Here is a 23,675-nt window from a genome sequence, read left to right on the forward strand (position 1 = left end):
TTGCAAAAGTCTGATAGCTTCAAGTGTGTTTACATTAAAAATGCTTTAAATTCATATATAGCTAAAACTTCTACAGCTTATTTAATAAGTGATTGGAAATGTACTCATTTATTTGTGCTTCTGTGGAGGGAACTGTGACATGGGAGTAACCTTGCTCAGAAGCAGCTCTTGTTATTTAATGATGGACAGGAAACTTGGAAACTAACAACTTTATTGTGAAAAACAAAAAGGCTTTACTAGCTACTGATGAAGTAACTCATAAACTTAAGGGAGTCTTTAGCGTCAGTGGAATATGTGAAGCTCCCCAAGCTAGTCTTGGTAAACTGGAAGACAACAGCAGTCGTCAGTACAATTGCATAAATGGAGGAAGATGAACCAAATGGCAGCTGGCAATAACAGTGGGGAGGAGACACCAAACAGGAGCTGATACTACACTAAAATTAACACATTACAGTGTCTGAGAAAACTTCAGTGGATTTGCTTTGAAACATGTTTGTTTTTTGAGCCACCATAGTGCTGAATGTTAATTGTGTTTCTGTCCAGTGTTGAACATTAAGAATTTCCCCATTCCAGGGCTTTCATAAACTCTTCTTCAGTGAAAGAAAGCATCTTTGCAGATTCAATGTGCATCTAAGGAAAGGGGGAAAAACAATTCATTAATAGTTACATGAAAAATTTAACTCTGACAAAATTTACCTTATTCCCTATTTTAACATTTGTAAAATCAAAGTGCAGGTGAGAAGGAAGCCGAGGCAACCACTTATTCTTCTGTTATGTAAGAGTTTCTTCCAAGCTTTTATGCTGAATTATAAAACTGGCCATCTGCACCCTTGACGATAAAACTGGTTCTCCCCCCTCTAGACCAGCTCCATCCATCTCCTACTTACTATGACAGATAATGAAGTTACATGACTATAGCTGAGTCAGCTGGAGGGAGCAGATCACTTGGGATGCCTGAAGCCACTGCTCAAGCTGCTGGTGCTTTCTGAGACAAAGCAGCCCAAATCCTTTTCAGACCTCTTGGCTCTGCACAACTTCCCTGGTGGTGGTTCAGCTGCAATACTTTGCTTATTTTTCAAACAATTGTCTTAAGGAAGTTGTCTGTTCTTAAGTCCAAACCACTTCCAAGAGAAAGTTTAGGAACAGATGTAGCTGGAGGCTGGCTAGGCCACCCAAATGTGCTCCATGGTTATCTGCTGCCTTGCTAAGACTAAGGCTTGCTTTCCCTTTTCCTGCCAGGAAAGTTTTCTGTCTAGTAAGACACAATGAAAAAGAAATTGTATTTGTTCAAACAGAGAAGTTCTTAAATCTCTCAATGTAGTAGACAAAAGACAGCATGGCTAGTTGCTAATACTGATACCTGGGAAGGGAAGAGATGGGTGTCCTTGCCTTTTTCTGGACTGGTTCAATGGAAGTCTCATGTCCTAGTCCTAAAGCAGCCATAATTCTAGTTTATGTTGGCTCAATTGTGTAATCCAAAGTTGAACCACACCATAGTTCTGAAAATGATCTTAACCTTCTTGGAATTTGGGGCCTCCGTTTCATATTTTGCCATTGCCTTCCTTGTCTCCCCACCCAATCAAATAAATTCAAAAGAGTCCTATGGCCCTAACTTTAATTCAATGAAAATTGCCAACAGCACAGGATAACTTGCCTTTTGTCTCTTTAATATATCAATTAACTTTAATTGTTTCTTGAATCCTGCCATCAGCTCTCCCTTTTGTTTCTCCAACTTCTTGTTCTCAGTTTTCAGGTCTTCAAGCTTTTTATGTTCCTGGTTGACTAAATCCTAGTGAGAGCGGAAGGATATAGTGTGTGTTATGCCTTTATAGGGGACGCAGGTGGCGCTGTGGGTTAAACCACAGAGCCTAGGGCTTGCTGATCAGAAGGTCGGCAGTTCAAATCCCTGTGATGGGGTGAGCTCCCATTGCTTGGTCCCTGCTCCTGCCAACCTAGCAGTTCGAAAGCATGTCAAAGTGCAAGTAGATAAATAGGTACCGTGCGCTGCTCTAGTTCGCCAGAAGGGGCTTAGTCATGCTGGCCACATGATCCAGAAGCTGTATGCCAGCTCCCTCGGCCAGTAAAGCAAGACGAGCACCGCAACCCCCGAATTGTCCGCGACTGGACCTAATGGTCAGGGGTCCCTTTACCTTTACGCCTTTATAAGCAGCTATGAGTAGAATCCTTTGGGATGTTCTTGTAGAACCCAGAGCATGTCATTCCAAAAGGGAAGGTTCAGCCATAGGACCAGTGCTTTATTTCTAGGGGAAAAGGTGCCACAATGCACCAGACCCCCCATCCCCTCCTATCCCGCCACCGTTTGCCTGCTTGCTCCCAACCCCACTCACACCTTTGCCTGCTGCTACTTCCCACAGCAGTAGGCACAGCCTCCCAGAGGCACTTTATTATTATTATTATTATTATTATTATTATTATTATTATTATTATTACTTTGGCACAACCCTTTTACAATCGCCAAAGTGCTTTCCAGGAACTTGGAAATCATAAAAGGGTCGTGCCAAAGCGCCTCTAAGAGGCTGTGCCTGTCACTGCGGAAAGTGGCAGGTAAAGGTGTAGTGCAGGGTGAGGCATAGGTGGCACTATGGCGTACAGTGGTGCCCCGCAAGACAAATGCCTCGCAAGACGAAAAACTCGCTAGACGAAAGAGTTTTCCGTTTTTTGAGTCATTCCGCAAGACGAATTTCCCTATGGGCTTGCTTCGCAAGACGAAATGTCTTGCGAGTTCTTGCGAGTTTGTTTCCTTTTTCTTAAAGCCGCTACGCCGTTAATAGCCGCTAATAGCTGTGCTTCGCAAAACAAAAAAACCGCAAGACGAAGAGACTCGCGGAACGGATTAATTTCGTCTTGCGAGGCACCACTGTACTGCCTCAAAAAAGGCACTGCACGTGATTCAGGTGATGAACCTCTTTCTAAAGCAAAGGGGGCCAGTTAGTCATTGTGAGGTGTGTATTCCAGGCACACAGTAACAACATCCAGGCATCTATAATTCTGCAACCAAAAGAAATTCTCCTGGAATTCTATTTAATTTCATATTTGACTCTGACTGCTGTGTTTGGCGTAAACATATGGACAATGTTGAGGACAAAGATACAGTGTTGTGGTTGTTGTTACTCCACCTTTCCCCCTGACATGGTCTCAAGTTAGCTTACAGATAAAAATAAATTCAGCTAAAAACATGGGGAGGGGAGAGTATTATAAAAAAGTATGGCAGCCTTGTTCACTTGGTAACTTTCAGTCTAACCTACCTGACAGGGTTGTTGTGAAAATAAAATGGGACAATCTGCCCTAAGATCTAGACGGCTAAGGAAGCTACAGGGGGCTATTGCAGAGTGAACTTAAACTTGGACATCATGTACCTCTGCTGGTTTTTCCTGTTTTCTATGCAAAAACAAAGCCTACCTTGTTGCTTTGCTTCACTTTATTCAGTTCCATTTTATATTTCTCTGCTTCTTCAAGAGCTCTGTTGAATCGAACCTCCACTGTACTCTGGCTGGCTGAAGCCTGTTTTTGGGCTCGCTTCAGATTCTCCAGTTCCTATTACAGTAAGTCAAAACAGAAAACAGGATGAAGATTTACAGCAACATGCACTTAGGGTTCTGGAGGTGGCAGGTGCTGGATTCTCATGTGCCTGTTTAGCCCAGAGGGCAGCAGCACTGGAGACTAGAGGAAGGACTTCCCAGGTGACAGGACCCAGCAGACTAGGTGGTTGCTTTGCAAGAAGTCCATTGCTGCAAATTCCTGCAACCAGGGAAGAACATTTCTCTTTGGAGGTGCTCCTGCCAAGCCACCACCTTGTTGACTTTCAGAAGATGGGGAGAAGACCTCTCTGTTCTGCCAAGATCAATGCTGCTGCTTTCTTATTGTGGCATCCTTTCCATGCTTATGCTGGCTTTGTGTGCATTATATCATTCTACAGCTATCTGTTGGTGTTTATGAAAAAACACCAACAGATAGCTGTAGAATTTTATAATGCACACAAAGCCAGCATAAGCATGGAAAGGATGCCACAATAAGAAACATCACTTTCAGCATAGCACCGTGGGAAATATATACGGGACTGTTGTCCGCCCTGACTGCTAGAAGCAGGAGAGTGAAAAGGGTGCTGAAGTACAGCGCTGTTCTTCTCCCTGCATGGAGAAAATGCCCCTATGGAGGGAAAATAAGACAGAAACAATTTCCCTAATAATATATCCAAATTTGATTTATCTGATCACAGGAGCCGAGCAAAACACCCTTTGCCCTTGCCCTGGCTCCTGCCTTGGGAGCAATGAAATGGCTGCTTTCCCTTTCTCTGTACTTTTCTGCAAGATGGGAATTAAACTGAGGGCGGCCAGTCCAGTGACATATTGCCATGTAATGAGGCTGAAATGGGGATCTTGTTACCTTTTCTAGTGCAGAGCACTTCTGCTGCAGTCCTTCACTTTTACCGTTTGCTTCTTCTGACAGCATTTTATACTTTTCTATTTGAGATTGCTGTACACTGGCTGTTCGCTGCAGCCTCCCACGCTCTTCTTCAGCCTCTTTTAGGGAGCTGCTTAACTTCTGATTTTCTTCATCCTGAAGACCAAGAATTAACTTACTGAACTGAGTTTAAATATGCAATTTTCTTTCACAAGTAGTGAAGACTAGGGCTGGGCGATATCTGGATTTCAACACCGTGGTATATCATCAGCTAAACCTCACAACATATTGATACACCATGATGTCTGAAATAAGGATGGAGTTATGCAGAGGCATTGGCTGGCTTCACAGTTTTTCCCACATTGTGATTTTTGCATAGCACACACACATCACAATTTGTGATAATTGCCAGGTCAAAAATTATGAAACCGCTATCACAATATGGATTTCAAACTGGTTTTTGAGGATATATTGATATATCGTCTAGCCCTAGTGATGGCCACTAACTTGGAGAACTTTAAAAGAGGATTAGACAAATTCATGGAAGATAAAGTTATCAATGGTTACTAGCCACGGTGACCACGGTCTGCCTCCAGCATTGGGAGGTCTGACGCCTCAAATGCCAGTTGCTGCTGGGCTTCCCTTCGAAGCATCTGGCTGGCCACTGTGAGAACAGGATGATGAACTAGATGGGCCATAGGCCTGATCCAGCAGCCCCTTCTTCTGCTCTGTAGGTGAACTTAAGGGGCCGCTCAATAACTGCATTTTCTTGGAAGTTTAACTTGAGGAAGGCAGATTGAAAAAGCTGCATCCTTTCGTTTAACATGCACACCTCAATAAGATGCTCAGAAAATGTGACTGAACTTACCAGAAAGAAAAAAATGGGAAGCCTTTGCCTCTACAAATGGAATTATGTGCAAAGTAGCACTTGCAGACCTTCAAATACTCCAAGGAAGCTTTGGAAGGCACAGATGAGGAAGAGACGGGTGGTGGTGACAGGCGATGTCAGGGGACTGCCATCGGAACAGGGGAGGGAGGCAGGGGGATACAGGAGCAGCGCCTCAGAAGCGCCTCCTCCAGCAGTGGAGCAGAGGGGGAAGGGGGCAGCCAAGCGAGGGGAGGGCTCGAAGATGCTACTGAGAGCCCAAGCGCCTCACCTAGCCCAGCTGGCCAGGAGGCAGACGCGCTGTTTCCGTCGCCCAGCTTACGCAGAGGGGTGAAATGTAAGGAGGGGAGGCGGAGATTTGGGGGGGTCTAAGTTCTTACATTGGGGGAGAAACCGGAAGGGGCCACTCCTGGAGTCTGCAAGTGACTAAGACGGACATGAACTTTGTGGTTCTGCACTGTAAATAGTTTGCACCAAATAAAACCTGTTAAAAACAGGTCGGAGTCCTGCCTGGTTACTAACGAGCAACCACCACCAGCACCTGACAGGTGACTCCCTACCGAGGGGGACAGGCAGCAGGGCGTGGAGGAAACAGGATGTCGCGGGAGGTGTGTTGTCTTCCAGGTGCAAAGATTAACAATGTGGCAGAGAAGCTGCCAAATCTGATAAAGCCCACTGACCACTACCCCTTTGTTCTGATTCGTAGTTGAGATTTCTGCCTTTCAGGGGGCTGGACTAGATGACCCTTGGGGTCCTTTCAAACTCTACAATTCTGCGATTCAAGCAGGTGCTGGAAGCTTCTGGGCAGCAGCATGGCCAGGGAGCTCTGGGCAAAAAAGAAGCACCTACCATCGGTTTCAGCACCACCAGCAAGGCCTCAGTTCTTCTACCTCTTAGGTTCATTTCCCACCCAGCTCTTCCCAAGAGTGCTTTGGAGGAGCAGAGGAGTAACGAAGCAGAGACTAGAACTATCCTGGCACCAGCCAGAAAAATATTTGTTTGTTGACTGCATCAAGAGGATTGTCTGTTGTGTAGGATTTCTGCTTGCGGGTGAAGAGTACAGGCTTTGCTGCCTGCAGAAGGGTACTGGCTGAGGGAGTGTGAGTGTGGACCAGAGCCCAGGCTTGGCTATAGGAACAGCCTTGGCCCTGTACAAGCATACACTTCAGATCCCTGGCTGGTGAGTATGTGAAAAGACCTTTAATCTCGCACTGAGTAACATTTAGGTGCTAGCAACAATTGTGAGCCAACAATATAGCCCCTCATACAAGGATGTTGCTGCTACATATTATGATGCAGGAACAGAAAGTCCACCTGCTCTTACCTTCTTACTGCATTCTAGTCCCATGGCATCCAGCTCCTCCTGCATAACACGAAGCTTTGCCTTTAGGAACCGGATTTGGGCCTCTGCAGATTTGCAATAATTACATTTAATGTTCTGGACCATTGTGCCATTCTAGACCTGACAGAAAAGAGCCTCAAAACATCTGAATAGCTTTTAACCACACGCTTATGCTAATGGTACAATGATATAAAAGTTTTGAAGACTGACAATTCTAGAACATCCTTCATAGATGCAAAGACATTCCATGAAACAGGCCATTCAATTCCCTGGACTGGGGTCCCTAGTGTCTGAAGGGAGCGCACAGGATTAAAAAGTGCAATGTTACCAGCCTTCCCCTGGGACGACCTTAGGAGTGATTCCTTGCAGGGAGGGACACCTGAAAACAATTTCTCACCCCAGGTGGCTTGCCAAGTGTGGTGATTTGCTGTTGCCAAACAAGCAGAAAGGAGATGCAGCTATGGCAGCAATGAGGATAGCACAGGTGGGCAATAAACTGTGAGACACTGAAAGACACCTCCGTTTTCTCATGTGACTGATAATTTATCCCTCATTCTAGGAACTAGATGAAACACTGCCAATTCAAAGGGTACACATGTGTTAGAAAGCCTATGTGAGGCCTTAAAATTTAAAGATCATATGAACAGGTCAGTTGGAAGAGAAATCCAGCTCCCTTTTAGCAGTAAGGAAAGGACAGTAAAAAGCAGACCCACCTGCTCCAATTTCACTTCCTGCACCGGGGATAAGATCGTCCTCTAGATCAGGAAAGTTTCCTTCTTCAAGTTGCCCTTCAATTTTCCCAATTGTCTTGGCAAGAGAGAAGTCTGGGACTGCAACATCTGCAGCACTTGGAATGTCATGTGGTCTTAGTTTTGTGCTAGAGACAAGGCCAAAACACAGCATTTCTAAGCATTTTAAGAGCGAACAACAGAAAAAAGGACTGGAATGTAAGAAGCAATTGGCAAAAACAAATAAACTGATAAGGGGCTATTTAACTTTTCTATAAAACAAATAAACTGATAAGGGGCTATTTCACCTTTCTAGAAAAGGGGGGGGGGTTCTCCAGACCTGGTCCTGAAAAGTCAACAGGACCAATTATCCCAGTGAAATAGAACATCATTAATGTGACATGGATGGGATTGTTAGCTGTTGGGGTGAGGCCAGTTTTTTAAAGCTGCCCTTCTTCAGAAAGCAGAATGCTGTTAGAGGCTTTCTGTGCTTTGTTGATTGTTTTTCAGTTCACCTTGCTATTAGCCTCCGTCAATGCTACATAGGCAAAAATAGTTTTAGCCTCTTTACTTTTAATTACCGGTATGTTCATGTAGTTACTATCACCAGGCATGGTTAGAAGATAACACCAGTTACTGTTGTAGTTAGAAAAATGCCCAAGATAAGCTGGGTGCTATTCAGCTGCTGCTGCTGCTGCTGTACCTTGACAGAGTTCCTTTCCCCTTCTTTCCAGATAGTGGCCTAGTCCGAAATGTAGACGCAGAGCTAGGTTTCTTCTTGTTTGGTTGCTAAGGAAAATTCACAAAACAAAAACTCTTAGCTACCTAAAGCATATCATGGTCTTAGACATAAGGAGACAAGAGGAGCTCTGCTGACTCAGGCCAGTAGCCCACCTAGTCCAGCAGCCAGCAGCCAACCAGGTGGCTTGAGGGAGGCCCCTGAGCAGGATCTGAGCACAACAGCACTCTCCTCGCTTGAGGCTGCCATCAACTGATATTGAGAAGTATCCTGCCTCCAACAGTGGCATTTTTCTTCTCCAGGCCTGCTTTTCTGTAAATTATGAGTCACAGGTTTTGTACAAAAGTTTATTCTAACTACATGTGAAGCAGAGTCAAATCCCCACCCTTGCACAAAGTTCTCTAGCTGCACTAGTCAACATCTCTCAGCTCAACTTCTGTCCCTAGGTTGCTGTGAAAAGATAGCATGTGCTGTGACACTCAGATTAATTTTAAGTGGTTAAATACTGCACTGGTTACTGTGTGTCCCCAATTGATCATCGTATCCCCATCCTGTTTGCAATCTTTATCTTGTTTATCCATATTAAAGGACCTAGAAAGGAGGGCACAATCGTTCCTCTTTTGTGCAAGAGCAGCTGTGCAGAGCTGGACCCCTGGCAGACTGGAGACAAAAGACAGAATGAATAATGATCCACCGCTAGAGGGCCACAAGGAACATGGAAAATTTAGACTATCTTTCTTAATGCTCCTCTTGCTTCTGGATCACACACAAACAAACAAAAAACAAACGCCCTGTTGCCACAGACCTCTGGCCTGTCCAGAAGCTCTTTCATTTCCTCCCACAGGCTCGCACATCAACTCTCCACTACTCCTTTTGTGCAAGGATCCTTACAAGCCCATGCATCTGAGCCCATACAAGCGGACTCAGCAATGTAAGACTACAAGCCCTACACAAACGCACCTTGGCGCAAGCGTCCCTGGATTCCGTGGGAATGACGCTCACTGTGATACCATTAAGGTAAGTGGTATAATAAGCAATTTTTGTATCTGCAAAACTTATCTTCAGATCAATGCACTAAATTTAAGTAACAATGTTTGTGACTGTAAAAGGTTCATATATAAGTGTCCATTCCCAAGGTTTTTTTAAAAAGAGTAGAAAATTTGAAGGCCTTGAACAATTTCCTTACACAGGAGATCTGTCTTGGGTGTAGAGAAATAAGAGCCAAGATGAATAGTTGTCATCCGGTCAACTGTCCTGCTTCAGTCTAGCCATGATCCAAAGAGAGGCGGGTACTGTCCCCCCTCATTCTCTGACTCACTGAATGGATTCTCTGTGCCTCCACTGCTATTGAAGACACACAGCAAATGTTACCTTCTCCTCCTGCTTTGAGAGGAGCACATCCGCCCCCAATTTCAGTACCTTATTAAGTGCAAGAGGAGCAGTTGGCAATTCAGGAGACCACTGATCTCTGGAGAGAAAAAGGAAATTGCAACAATTAGCTTATTTTGAAGAACAAAATAAATTATGTATTTTACTGTGTTTTAATTTTTTTGAACCAAAATTGTAGAAGAGAAGATCAATGATGCAAAACACATCACTCACTTTTCAAAATGTTTTGGCTTCATAGAAACAGCTTCAGTAAAGAGCTCCTTCCTGTAAGGTGGGTGGCATGAGCAGCACTGGCAGAGGACTGTGGTCTGTCACGCTGGAGATACCCAGAGAGTCTGAAGCTGGCACCATATGGTCACATCCTCATGGACATGGGAAGAATCAAAGCATCCAAGGGGGGGGGGAAGCCTGGGGGGAAAGCCTTCCTGTGGGATATCCAAGCCCTCTCTGTATTGGCTAAGAAAGAAGGGTAATCAAGGGGGAAGCTGTGGCATTTGCCTGCTGCTCAATCTTGCACTTGATAAAACCGAAGGCAATGCTCACCAAACCAGGGCACAGGGGTGACATTTTAAGACTGATTTGTGTCCTGCCCCAATTTAGTAATGTGAAGGCCTGGAGAGAATGTCAGGGGTGATGAGACTAGGAAACTGTCCCCCACCATCCTGGACCTTCCCATCTTCCCCTGCAACCCCAAGTCTCTCTTCTTCAAGCCCCAGGCACAGAGATCCCCAGGAGTTCACAGTGTAGCTGACCCCTCTTGACTTCTGAAAGCTGTGCGGCTTGGTCCTTCAGCAATCCTACTCTTTTGCAATTAGTTGGAAGACTACTTGAAACTATAGGACTGTAAAGACACAGGCTACTTCCAGACTTTGTTCTCCAGTGCTGTGTGTCTGCTGCCCAGCCATGAAGGAAGACTGCGAAATGCAGCCTGGATGTGGACATAGTGCCCAGTTAACAAAATGCAGCTGGCCTTTGGAAATATCCTTGGATGGTTCTGGGTCCAAAGGAAAGGGCAATGCAAAACTCTGGCAACTTTCTTGTGTGGTCTAGTTATTTTACGAAGCAAGGGAGCAGCAAGCACCATGGTTGAGATAAGGTCAACATTTTTCTTCCAAACAGTAAGTTCATATAAAAACAACCCAGAGAAAATTCACAGAAAAGTCTACTGGGCAACCAGTAAAGTTATATCCCCTTCACTGGCCATAATGGAACAGCGATCTCTCCCTAACTTTGAATCTAACTGATCCAAGAGATCAGATGCAGCCATCTGGCTTGGGATGAAAGGAAAGGAGAGCTGAGCTCACAATCTTCAACATCCTGATATGCCCAGATCCTGGCATGGGCACGTGCAAATTTACTTAGAGGTAAATTTAAAAGATTCTGGGTGTGTTGGCATAAGTCACAACCCCCAGCATAGGAAGCCAAGTCCCAAAGCACCCCAAGCATTGTGGAAAGACAGGGTGCTGCACAGCCAGTGGCCGTGCAGCTACCCTTAAAATTGCTATGAGAGGTTGGAGCAGTCCACACAGAAGCTCAAAATCAGAAGCCGCAAACCAGTAGCAACCTGCTTGTCCCCAGACATGGCTAGCCCAGCCAGTTGATCATGCTGGCACTGAAGTGGGAGGGGCAGCTCACGGCTGTGAACCCCTCCCTGAACTGACAGTTCTAGGCCCTTTGATAGAAGCCCCGACTACCTTTTGCAGGAAGCTTCTGGCTCAGTTTCCTGGAATTGGCCAGAAGAGGTAGAATAATAATGCATCTTAAAGGGAACAGCTTCCAGATTTAGGGGCAAGACCTATAAAACTTTGTAGCAAAGTCCCACTGCTTAAAATGTCCTGTGAACTAAAGGCCAATCAAGCGCACAGACACCGAGTAGGGAAAAGCGGCAGCACTTGGAAGAAGAGGGAGGAAGAAGCAAGCAAGCAAACAAGCAAGCAGGGGAGGTGGGGAAAGGGAGGAGAGGAAGGAAACCAGCCCTCCCCCACCCCTGAAAAAGAAAAAGACTGTACTTCCAGAATATAGTGACTCGTGTTGGTCACAGGCAAGGATCACTGCCTGCCTTCAGAAAAGCTGATTTGGCAGAAACAGAAAAGCCCAACACACCTATACAGAGGCAAGAAGAGAAGAAAACTAAACATTAGATTATAATCTTGGCAGGGAAGGAGAGAGTGTCAGGAGTGGGCAGCCCTTGGGTTTGCAGCTTCCCTAGGTAGTGCCAAGCACTCATGCAAGCAGAAGTTCACAAACTTGTATGAACTGGAGTATTTACAATGGGAAACATAATAATAGCTGTGGGGTGTGTAAGCTAGAAACACACTGTGTAACTGCTGCACTGTTTGAAAGGTATGTATGTGAATGTGGAACAAAAGTGGTGTAATCTGATTTGCCAGCTGACAAAAGGGCCAATTTATCTGCAGCACTTTCTTCCTGGAGAGTACTGATGCCCAACAAGCTGCCCTGCAAGTCTTGCTGGGCGGGGGGCACTCTCATGCCATCCACTGACTTAGTGCCTTCCCACTGGTTTCTTAACATCCCCGGAAAGGGCTTGGCAGCACCAGACACTCTGGTCTGCAGCTCACCTAAATACAACTGGGGGCAGAATTATGAGAATTATCCTAAAATGATAAAGAAAGAAGTCCTGATGTGAAGAACAAGGGGTGCCACAATGGCCAGAAAAAGCCAGGCTAGAAAAACCAAGTCTGTACCAAACAGAAAGTGGAACTTCAGTTATTATGTCTCTTCACAGGATGCGGTCTAAACACTGCACCTTCCTTGTGCAAGCATCAACCCACGAAAGGCCACTGCTGCAAGCCACTTGTGTATTAGGGAGGATTCCCATGGCACCCTTGCCTACACTTGATCACAGAACCACAGTTCCAGGCTGGAGTATACTTGCTGTCTTGTTAGACCATGTATTATTTCCTCCCCGGAGGACTTGCAAGCAGGAGGGCCAGGACTCGGGCTCTTCTACTCAAATCTGTGAGATGCTGTAACCCAACTTATTTCTCTGCCCCTCTCTCCTGAGCCACTTCTTAAAGACTCTGGATGCTACAAACCCTCTGAAAACTGAAGTTACTTGCGCACAGCTGTGAGAGCTATTCCCATATTCAAATGGGTCAGCAGTGACCTTTTGCTGCCTAGGGGCAGAAACAGTTCAGCTCCAGTACTAGTGGAGTCTGAGCGGCTGGATGCAAACATGAGAAGCACATGCCTGACTGTCTCCTCTGTGTTCAAGTAATCTGGTTCCTACCTGACCACACACTCATCCCGGCCAAATGCTATGAGATGCACGGCTGAACAAAAGGCCAACAACTGACTTGCTTTGGTTATCAACTGTAGAAACAAATCTCCACCCCAAACATATATTCAGAGGCATATTACATTTTTTAAACTTATAGGTAAAGGGACCCCTGACCATTAGATCCAGTCATGGCTGACTCTGGGGTTGTGGCGCTCATCTCGCTTTATTGGCCGAGGGAGCCAGTGTACAGCTTCCAGGTCATGTAGCCAGCATGACTAAGCCACTTCTGGCGAACCAGAGCAGCGCACGGAAACGCCGTTTACCTTCCCGCCAGAGCGGTACCTATTAATCTACTTGCACTTTGATGTGCTTTCAAACTGCTATGTTGGCAGGAGCAGGGACCGAGCAACGGGAGCTCACCCCGTCACGGGGATTCGAACCACCAACCTTTTGATCGGCAAGTCCTAGGCTCTGTGGTTCAACCCGCAGTGCCACCCACGTCCTGAAAAACTTATACAGTCTATCTTATGCACCCGTTTTAAGCACTGCAATTACACTGTTCATGCACAACATGGAGCTGTGTGCTCCTCTTTAGGTGAGTTTGTTTAACTGCTGTTTCTGACTCTACGGGGAGGGGGCACAAAGCACACCCTTTGCATATCTAAGGACTCAGGAGGTCCATTCCTTGACTTCTCCTGTTAAAAGGGGCTCTCAGCCAGGTAAGAGGGCTGGGAAAGGCCATGTGCCTAAGATTCCAGTGAACTAACCTTGTGAGGTGATGTGAACCAAGGATTTAGCTTGGTACAAAAACAACTCCTTGTATAGTCTGGCTTTTGATTCCTCCCCCACCTAATTTTTTGTTAGGGGTAAGGAATTTAGGAAAACAATAAGTCATCTCAGAAAATAAAGGGAGGGACTCTACAGAAAATACTTGGGCTGTCCACACTTTGAATGCCAATCATTAGGGCTGGGCGATAACTGCTTTTCAACATCGTGATGCATTACCGGTGAAACATTCCAATATAGTGATAAATCACAATGTCTGAAAATGAGGAGTTTGAACTGGCTTGGTAGCCAGCCAGCCCTCCATGGCCAGCCACACAGGTGATCAGGAACACTGTGCACTGCTTCTTCATAGTGAGGCCAGGTGGGCAGCTCTGCCCTGGGTAGAGCACATCAGCTGGGGTGCAAACAAGGAGCCCTGGGGCACAGCTGACCTCCCCACCACAGTCTCTCCCTGGAGCCAGCCCTGGGCTGCCCGCAGCTCCCACTCACATCGAGGGTGACTACCGGGAACTGCTTCATTCCTCCAACGTGGTGGAGCTCCCATCTGTGCTGTTCACTGCCACCTACTGACCAGGAAGCCCAGACCCGGAGGCAAGGAAGAGGAGCCAGCACTGCTTCTGCTGCTGCTCCCCATGTGCTCTCACCACAGGGACCCTTAGGACATGGCCAGCACCCAGTGCGAGGTGGAAGGGAGGCAGGAGGCAGCTTGGTTGCTCGGCTGGAGAAGTGCTAGCAGGCAAGTGGCAGGCAGGTGAGCGAATGAGCACACAAGAGATAGGTGCAGGCATGGCTGTCGCCTCTGGCCCCACTCCAGTATCTTAGGGGGCAGCTGGGCTGCAGAGGGAGGGAGGGAGGGAGTGGGCCTTGGGTGGCCTTGCAGGGCTCCGAGAGGAGAGCCGAGGACTGGTGATGCTGTGTGTGAAACCCTGGCGAAACCTGCTGGCATTCATAGTATACTGCCTAAAATTGTGAAATCGTTCCTGTGATGTAGGTTTCAAAACCGGTTTCGGGCAATGAATGAATACATTGCCCAGCCCTATGGATAATCTTGCTTCTAACTGATTGAATTTAAATAAATTTGTATACTACTAAAAACTAAGTACAAGTACACCCCCCCACTTGGGTGTGATCATATATACGTGTGGCACTGGAAAATAATTAAATAATTAAATAATTAAATTAATATCAGGTAATGGAGGAAGAAAGCTGGAGAATCCTTTTGGCTTGAGAGATCCTTCCCGGAGCCCAAACAGGACTTCAGTTAGGGTGGAAGAGACCGGAGGTGTAGTGGAGCTTTGTTTAGTGCTACTGCACACCTCAGCTGCAGTTTTCCATGCGTCCTGCACCCTCCAGCTGGCCCCAAAACTTCAATTCCAGTTGTGAATATTTTGGATGCAGTATTTTTTGATCTGGATTGGAGTGGCAAAGAGGGCATTTAAAGGGTGCTCCCCACTTATAGAATTTTCATTTGTGCATGTGGGGCGCTGGAACGTAACTCCTGCATAAATGGGGAGTTGCCTGTATAGATACCTCTGTAAAGTATTGAAGGAAGTGTGGCGCTTGTTCGGAAGAGGTGTCCCTCCTCCCTTAGACACAAGGGGGAATGCCTCTTCTGAAACGGAGCCTGCTGTGACATACATATGCATCAAACAGAGGCCTTATTTCTTCAGGACAATTTATTCATATGCAAATTCGTGCAATTTCACTGATTTAGCCAACAGCAATAATCAAGAGACAGTCCTAACCCTCTAATATGCCAGAGATCAACCACCTTCAAAAACTAAATGACATGCCCTTCAATCTCAGCCTCACCATTGAAAATTTGTCCACTGTTTCATCAGCAACAAAGCTAGTTTATAATTCTACCTCCCACATTTTGCAGCCATACAGAACTGACAAAGATACAGCACAGGTATGAGAGAGCAATTCTCAGCATTTCCTCCACTTGATGAGTTGCCCCTTGTAATAGGTATGAGTTACTCGTGCGTAAGCTGGTGCCTTTCTCAGTTAATTTTGACTTGTTAAACCTTTCTGACTGCACAGCCCCTTCTTCCCGTGGCTGCCTCAGTCACTGGCAGAATCCGTCAGTGGGCGTTTCTTGAACCTCTTCCAACATAAAAGTTGTTTGACACCCAGTCTCCTCCCCCTCTCACTGCGCGGGAGTCTTCTGCACAGGGAAGGCGTGGGTAGCGGAGGACCTGGGCTCTCCTCACTGATGTCCAGTGAAGAGTCCTGGAGCCCTCTCTCCACTTCCCCCGTCTGCCTCCCTTTATCCCCGGTGTTGCGCTGATTGGCTTCCCCCTCTACTGAGCTGTTTCTCCCCCTGGTGCTGGGTCCTTTGCCAGCATCATCTGGGAGCCTCCCCTTCGCCGCTCCCTCCGATGTCAGTTCCCTGACACCCCTGTTTGGCCTGTCCCAGATAAGACTGAGGCATTGTTGGTGGACAGTTCCCTAGACAGGATGGATGGGAGGTTGCCTGCTCTTGATGGGGTTACACTCCCTCTGAAGGAGCAAGTACATTGCCTGGGGGTACTCCTTGATTCACTGCAGTTACTTGAGGCTCAGGTGGCCTTGGTGGCACAGAGTGCCTTCTATCAGCTTTGGCTGGTGGCTCAGCTTGCACCCTTATCTGGCTAGGAAATAGCCCAAGTTCTGTTGTCTATGCTCTGGTAACCTCTAGATTAGATTACTGCAATGTGTTATACGTGGGGCTGCCTCTGAAGACGGTTCAGAAACGTCAGCTGTTGCAGAATTCTGTGGCCAGGTTGCTCACTGGGACAAGATGATTTGAGCATATTACACCCCACGATCATCTTCTGAGGCCCCACAAGAGGTCCAGAGAGTGGCAACAAGAGAACAGGCATTTTCTGCAGTGACTTCCAGCTTGTGGAACGCTCTCCCCCGGGAGGCTCAGCTGGCAACTTCATTACATATCTTTAGGTGCCAAGCAAAAACATTTATAAGCAGGCCTTTGGCTGATTAATCTATGGCCTTTTAAGCGTGTTTGTGGAAGGGGGTTTATTGGTTTGGGGAAAATTTTGTTATGTATTCTTTTTTCTCCTTTTGTATTTTTATGTTGTGAACTGCCCTGTGATCTTTGGATGAAGGGCAGTATAGAAATCTAACTTGAATAATAAAGAAAAACTAAGTATAATAACAGCCTTTGATGAGAGACGTGCAGTGTGAGCTTATACAGGTCAGTCCCAGGGGGTTTATGGCTTGGTGTTAGGTACAGAGGATGGCAGCCTTAGTGGGGAACTATGCAGCACAAAAGACGGGGGTCAACAGGTGCCTCAATGTTTCCAGGAAGAAGAGACATACAATTGTTCTGCAACATGGGAATGCAAGACTTGAGAGGCCCTTACAAGACCTGCATCACTTGCACAAGGCCTTGCAAAAGGTCTTATGAAATTGGAGGTGGGGTGCAGGTGGAAGAGAACAGGTCAAGGAGGAGGTCTCAGCACAGCTGTGGAGTGCAATCTCTTATACTGTCTGCTTTGGGAGACCAGGGCACTTGAAGGACTCAGAAAGAACTACCGTATTTTTTGCTCTATAACACGCACCCGACCATAACACGCACATAGTTTTTAGAGGAGGAAAATCCGTAGGCATGCCACCCGTAGGCATTCCCTCCATAACACGCACAGACATTTCCCCTTACTTTCTAGGAGGAAAAAAGTGAGTGTTATGGTGCAAAAAATACGGTATTTCCCAGGTAAGCACAACTACCCAAGAGCCTTTTAATGGGAGAAGCAGCTGGACCCTGAACCTGGGACCCCATGCATGCCAAATGTGGAGTTTCCCACTCAACTATGGCCACCATTACATTATCCCACAGCCCTGAATTTTGCAAATAAAAAACTATTCTCTCTCAAACCCCTCTCTGGCACTGAAGGCCTTCAGCAGATACATTTTAGGAAGAGCTTACCTCTGATGTTTGGTCTCCTTGTCAAACAATTCAACCTGTGTAGAGATTGGCCTGGACAACATTTCTTGTTGATCTCTCTTCAATAAGGAAAGATTTTATATTATTGTCAAATACAGTGTATACTACATCCAATTAACAGCCATCATATACACTTAATTATTTTGGTTGTGATGATTAAGAGATGTGCAGAAATGAGCAATAACTACCTCACCACCACACTGTGTCACAGACTACTTTTTTAAATTCCGCAGAGTTCCCAAAGCTTTGTTTTCCACTACTGAGATAATTCTATATTACAACTTTAGTGAGAAGAATTTAGAATAAGAAGATAACTTTAATTACCAGTTAGCCCAACCCACTCTACTCTATAGATGCTAAGAAGATTGCCAGGATTAGAAAGAAAGCTTTGGTGGAGTTTTACTCGCCAGTAAAGCTAAATTTTTCTTTCCATACAAGGGCAGGTGAAATCGGTCCTTCTCAAAGCAAATGTTTTTGCCATTCAGGGGAGTGAACCCTGTCCAACCACAATGTAGGGACAAAGTCAGGTCACTGCAACCCAAACTGGCAGGGTTGGGGGAGGGGAAGGCATCAGTATGTCTAGTACTATATAAAACCAGTGTGAGCAGCAAGTGTGCTAATGGTATCTCCCTAAGCCTCACCTACTGCCTTGTAAAAGAAGCAGAAGCAAGAACAAGAAGCCAGCACCCACCAATCCATACAGAGAAGGAAGGTGGCCAGAGAAGTCCTAATCTCTATAGACTGAGTCAACAAGAGAGACAATCTCCACATGCAAAGACCACCCCAGTGTTGTGGCTAAGTACTTGCAATCAGGCCACTTTTAGAGATAGGCAATGTGAAGTACATGTTTTTTAAATATTCAAACCATATAATGGTCTGAAAACAAACGTTAGTGTACTGTGTACGAAAAGAATGCTATTGTAATGATGTGCAAAGATGCCAACTTTGCTTTGTCTTGACTGAAGCTAGGAAATAAAACATGGGAGTGACTGGACACACAAACTGGTTGTCCATTGTTCGTTTTTCTAAATGATCCATGAGCAGAAAATCAAGAACAAACCTTGGTTTCCGCTTCTGTTTCGTCTAGGAAGAAACAAACCACGAGTGCTCGTTCACATGCAATGCCAAGCCAGCCACTCCATGGTTTGCTTCCTAGCTGAAGTCAGGGAAGGCGTTAAAGATCTCCATCTTGTCAGCATTCAATCACAGCTTTCATCCAGCCCACGTGTTTAGGGCATGCATGGCTTCTGTTGATTCAGATGCCCCAAAAAGAGTTGAGTATCGTCAGCATAGTGGTCACACCTTGCCTCACATCTCCTAATAACCACTCCTAGTGGCTTTGAATAGATATTAAATAGCAGAGGACAAAACTGTGGCCGGCGGGTGGAACTACAAGGGGCCCAAAGCGCAGTTGCCGAGTACTAATCGCTAGAACCAACCCCGTAAGTAGGAGTCAAACTGCCGTAAAATGGTACTCCCAACTCATGGAGGTAGTCCAAGAAAATACCGTGGTCAACAGCATTGTAGCTCAGCAGGTCTGACACTGGGTACTCACCATGACTTCTTCAGCCTGACGCACCAATTCTGCTGTCTTGGCTTCTAATTCTGCATTTACACGCCTAAAACAGTAATTGAAAACTGTGTTTAACTCGGCTATCTTTTAGAAAGCAGGACCACTAAAATGGTGCTGCAAGGAGTCTGCCTTCCTGGAACAGACTCCCGGGAGAAACTTGCCGGCTGACAGCTGCAGGGCGCAATAGAAAGCAAATACTTTGCTAGGAACACAGAATCATAGAACTGTAGAGTTGGAAGAGACCCCAAGGTTCTCGTCCAATCCCCTGCAATGCAGGAATCTCAGCTAAAACACCCATGAGAGATTGCCACCTAACCACTGCTTATGTAGTCTGGTCCCATTAGTTTTAAAATCTGTGTTTGAACTTTGGGCTTGTGCTGAGTTTTCTTTTTGCACTTGTTTCTTCTGATTTCATGGTTTTGTGTTTCTATACTTGTCTACTGAAAGCCACTCAGAGAAGGGTAGGTAACACGCAAATCTCATTAATAAACATTAATAAACAGGCAATAAACAGGGCAACTTTATCAAGGTCTCTGGAGGTGAATGCTCTGCTGAAGTCATCCACTCAGTATGCCTGAGCACCCTCTATATATGTTGGAAGTACTGTAGTGTATTAGGTAAAAATGTAAAGGACTCGTGGCCGGTCAAGTCCAGTAAAAGGCAACTATGGGATGCAATGCTCATCTCGCTTTTCAGGCCAAGGGAGCTGGTGTTTGTCCACAGACAGCTTTCCGGGTCATGTGACCAGCATGACTAAATTGCTTCTGGTGCAACGGGACACCGTAACGAGTGCCAGGGCACATGGAAATGCTGTTTACCTTCCTGCCACAGTGGTACCTATTTATCTACTTGCATTGGTGTGCTTTCAAACTGCTAGATTGGCAGAAGCTGGGAAAGAGCAATGGGGAGCTTACCCCGTCACACAGATTCGAACCGCTGACCTTCTGATCGGCAAGCCCAAGAGGCTCAATGGTTTAGACCAGTGTTTCCCAACCGGTGTTCCGCGGCACACTACTGTGCCGTGAGACATCGGCTGGTGTGCCGTGGGAGGGAGGCGGGCGAGTCGGGCGGCGAGAGGCGGCGGCGGCGAGGATCCGCGTCGAGCCGGGGGCGGCTCCGCGGTGGTGGTGCCGAGCGGCGGGGCAGCGCGCGCAAAAGGGAGGAGCGCGAGACAGCGGAGGAGGAGGAGGCCGGCATGTCTGGGCAGCAGCAGCAACAGCAGCAGCAGCAACTCCCGGCGACGGCTCCTCAAGCCCCGCCGCCGCCCCCTCCTCCGCCCGCTATCGCCGCCACCACCACAACAGCCGCCGCCGCCTCAGCTGCCGCCGTCCCTCAGTCCCTCGCTCTGCTGCCTCCTCCCACCCCGGCAAGGGGGAGGGAAAAAACTTTCACTTTTGTGCGTCCCTCCCGGCGTGACGCTGCGCGCTGACGTCACGGGGCGGGGCTTTAATGGTGGTGTGCCGCGAGATTTTTTTCCGGTAAACAGGTGTGCCGTTGCCCAAAAACGTTTGGGAAACACTGGTTTAGACCACAGTGCCACCCACTACGTATTAGACTACAATATGGCCAAGGGGAGTTGCAGCTCAAAGCATCTGGAGCAAATGGATTCAACTTACAGGAAAGGAGATTCTAACCTAATATCTGTACAGTCAAACCTTGGTTGTCGAACATAATCCGTTCTGGAAGCCCGTTTGGCTTCCAAAACGTTTGACAACCAAGGCGCAGCTTCTGATTGGTTGCAAGAGCTTCCTGCACTCAAGCGGAAGCTGCGTCGGATGTTCGGCTTCCAAAAAACGTTCAAAAACCAGAGCATTTACTTCTGGGTTTTTGGCGTTCGGGAGCAGAAACGTTTGAAAACAGCTATTCAGGAACCGAGGTTTGACTGTACTCTGACAGTAAGAGCTCTTTAACAGTGGAACAGACTCCCCTAAGAGGTGGTGCACTTTCCTTCCTTGGAGGTTTTGAAAGAGAGGTTAGATGGCCACCTGTATTGTATGATCTAGTTGGGATTCCTGCATTGCAGAGGGTTGGGCTAGATGACCTTCAGGGATACCATCCAACTCTACGGTTCTATGAGGCCAGCAAGCTAGGAAAGGCTGCTGGAGCACGCTTTGAACCAGTCACTGCGGTGCAGAGATGAGTGAATGCCAATAGTGCCTTAGTGCAGAGCAGACAGGATGGCAAGTGTGGGACTAGGATTCAGGGACCTTCAAAGAAACATTTGAACTAATTGATATTGGCCTGAAAGCGAGAAGTCCTTTGACTGGACTTAACCGTCCAGGGGTCCTTTACCTTTATTTACCTTATTGGGAAATATTGGGAAATTAATAAAAACATTTTTGACAACAGCAGCATTTAAACATTTCAGTGTAGTATAGTACAGTTTAGTATCAAAATGATTTGTTTGCAGAATATGGATAGATATCTTTTCAAAATCAAGCACTGCTGGGAGCTGTTTCTTTTGGTTTACCAATGCATTTCTTAACAATACAAAAATTCGGTGTGGTGTGAGCAAATTATCATGCCCAGGGAAAAAAGTTTGAGAACCACTGGTCTAGAGCAGGGGTGACCAACTCCCACGAAACTGCGATCTACTCACAGAGTTAAAAACTGGCAGTGATCTACCCCATTTTGGGGGGTTCAGGTTAAAGTTGTTAAGTTTTTCAGGGAGGAGGTAAAATGTTGGGCTTTTTTTTAGGGGAGCCACAGTTGTTCAGCTTCTTTGGGGGGAGCCAATGATCTACCAGTGATCTACCGGTAGATCACGATCTACCTGTTAGATATGCCTGGTCGAGAGGAAGGCAAGGGTGCTTCTGAGAATGCCTAATTGCCTCTCTCATATCCCCGCGCAACTGGGCTTAGGGGCTCAAGCCTGAGCCCGAGAAATCGGCACTTACTTGGGAGTAAGGAAGCAAGGGGGGAAATGCTCTGTCGCCATCAAAACCCGTCTCTTGGACCAGACACCCCCCCCCCAATAAAAAGCCCCATCGCAGCGTCGTGTGGCCAGAGCGAGAGTCGGGGGCTTCCTTGGCCAGCCTCGATACGCCCCCCTCCCACTCGCTGGATTCTCACGAAGAAAAAGACACGCGTCTTGAATCAAGGGGACGCCCTTGAGGACTTAACGGGGGGCGTTAAAGGGGGGGGCGAGCATCAGCAGGGACCCCCCCCCTCAGGGAGAGAGACGCCCCTTACTTGTACTCCTCCTCCTTGGCCAGGAAGGCGGCGGCGCTGCAGCTCCTCGCCTTCTGCTCCGCGCCCGCGGAGGGCCGGCGGAGGGGCACCTGCGGAGGGCGGACGAAGCGGAGAGGAAAGTCAGGCGGGAAAGAAACCTCCCGCGCCACGCCCGGCCCGGCCCGCGTCCCCACCCCACCCCGCCTGGGGGGTCCGGACAGGCCGGCGCTTCCTTCACCCACCCGGGCCGAGGACGAAGAGGCGCCTCCCGCCGCCATTTTGCGCCGCAGCCGGGGAGGAGGAGGCGGCGGTGGCGGCAACTGGGGCTCCGGCGGCGCTTCGCCCTCGCTAGGCAACGGCGCGCGTGAGGGCGGCCCTCCTGCTCCGTCCTCCTCGGGCCAACCTCCTCGTCCTCTCCCTCCTCCCCCAGGTGTTTGGGTCGGCGGGGGGGGGGTGTTTGTTCATGGCATTTACTGCATATCTCCCCTTTTCCTCCAAGCAGCTCAAGGTTCTCCCCGCCCACGACAACTCTGTGGGGAAGGTCAGGCTGAGAGGCAGTGGGTGGCCCGACTGAGCGGGGATTTGAACTCTGCTCTCCCGGATCCTAGTCCAGCCCTCCAGCCACTGCTGGCCATCTCAGCAGCCTCACCTCCCTCCCTTGAGGAGGCGCCTCTTCTTGGGGGGCTTTTCTGTGGGGGTGCATAGGATTCCCCATATGGTGAACACCAGCTTCAGTGGCCCCTGGGGGGCAGGGACCTTGGCTTGTGTTGCCCCCCAGCTGAAGCTATTGGGGGAGGGAGGCTAGCTACAGGTGAAGCCTCCAGAGGGGTGCCATTGAGGCTCCTAGCCTGTGTGTGTGTGTGTGGTGTGTGTGTGTGTGTGTGTGTGTGTGTGTGTGTACACAGATGCACATGGGTCTTTGACCTGGGTGAAATAAAGCATGGGCGCCCTGGTAAATGTCAAAGAGCAGGAGCTGACTTGTGACAGCCCCCAAGGAGAGGCTAAACATGCGGGTGTTATTCATATGCACCAAAGAGCAGCAGTACAAAGCACAATACTGAATTCCTTGGGACCAGTAGCTGGCAGTCATGGGATAGAAAGGAGGCCTCCCTCTCTAGCTTCCATTACCTGCTCAAGCTACAAAGAACTGTAAAACTTGAAAGCCTCACTCTGTTCACGTGCCAGAGCAAGGAGGGCTGAGAAGACTAGATCTCCCTCAATTGGGGGATATGGGTGCACATGTGGCCAGGCCATTCATACTGCACAGGCCTGTGCCTTTCCTGTGCTCATAGCTTTGAGTCCACAGCAGCACACAGACGACAAGTTGCACTGCGTTGAGTTCTCCTCAGATACGAAACATGAATTTCAAAGCTTCTTTGCTGTTAACTGTCTCCAAAAGCAGCTCACATCAGTCAATAGCACACTCAAAGGAAGAAGGGGTGAAAGGAAGAA

At 47.5% G+C, this 23,675-nt stretch overlaps 1 protein-coding gene and 1 long non-coding RNA gene across 3 annotated transcripts; one reads left to right on the forward strand and one right to left on the reverse strand.

The window, feature by feature from the left end:
- Nucleotides 1–194: 194 nt before the first annotated feature.
- Nucleotides 195–22,969, reverse strand: TEX9 (testis expressed 9). 2 transcript variants are annotated; one of them, XM_081170662.1, is made up of 12 exons: nucleotides 22,873–22,969; nucleotides 22,245–22,333; nucleotides 19,035–19,098; nucleotides 17,462–17,538; nucleotides 9,537–9,585; nucleotides 8,082–8,167; nucleotides 7,364–7,527; nucleotides 6,633–6,715; nucleotides 4,405–4,578; nucleotides 3,421–3,555; nucleotides 1,655–1,789; nucleotides 195–630 (listed from the first exon to the last, which is right to left on the reverse strand). In XM_081170662.1, the coding sequence occupies exons 1-12, from the start codon at nucleotides 22,936–22,938 to the stop codon at nucleotides 553–555; spliced, it is 1,200 nt and encodes a 399-aa protein (XP_081026788.1). In that variant the 5' UTR covers nucleotides 22,939–22,969; the 3' UTR covers nucleotides 195–552. The 2 variants fall into 2 exon arrangements, with proteins under 2 accessions (XP_081026788.1, XP_081026789.1); XM_081170663.1 differs by lacking the exon at nucleotides 22,873–22,969 and adding an exon at nucleotides 22,466–22,626.
- Nucleotides 5,509–8,904, forward strand: LOC308573602. Its single transcript, XR_014002130.1, has 2 exons — nucleotides 5,509–6,488; nucleotides 8,706–8,904. It is a non-coding gene; the product is annotated as an uncharacterized lncRNA (long non-coding RNA).
- Nucleotides 22,970–23,675: the final 706 nt, after the last annotated feature.

The sequence above is a fragment of the Podarcis bocagei genome (genome assembly GCF_964188305.1).
Source record: "Podarcis bocagei genome assembly, chromosome: 14".
NCBI classification, from domain to species: Eukaryota; Metazoa; Chordata; class Lepidosauria; order Squamata; family Lacertidae; genus Podarcis; species Podarcis bocagei.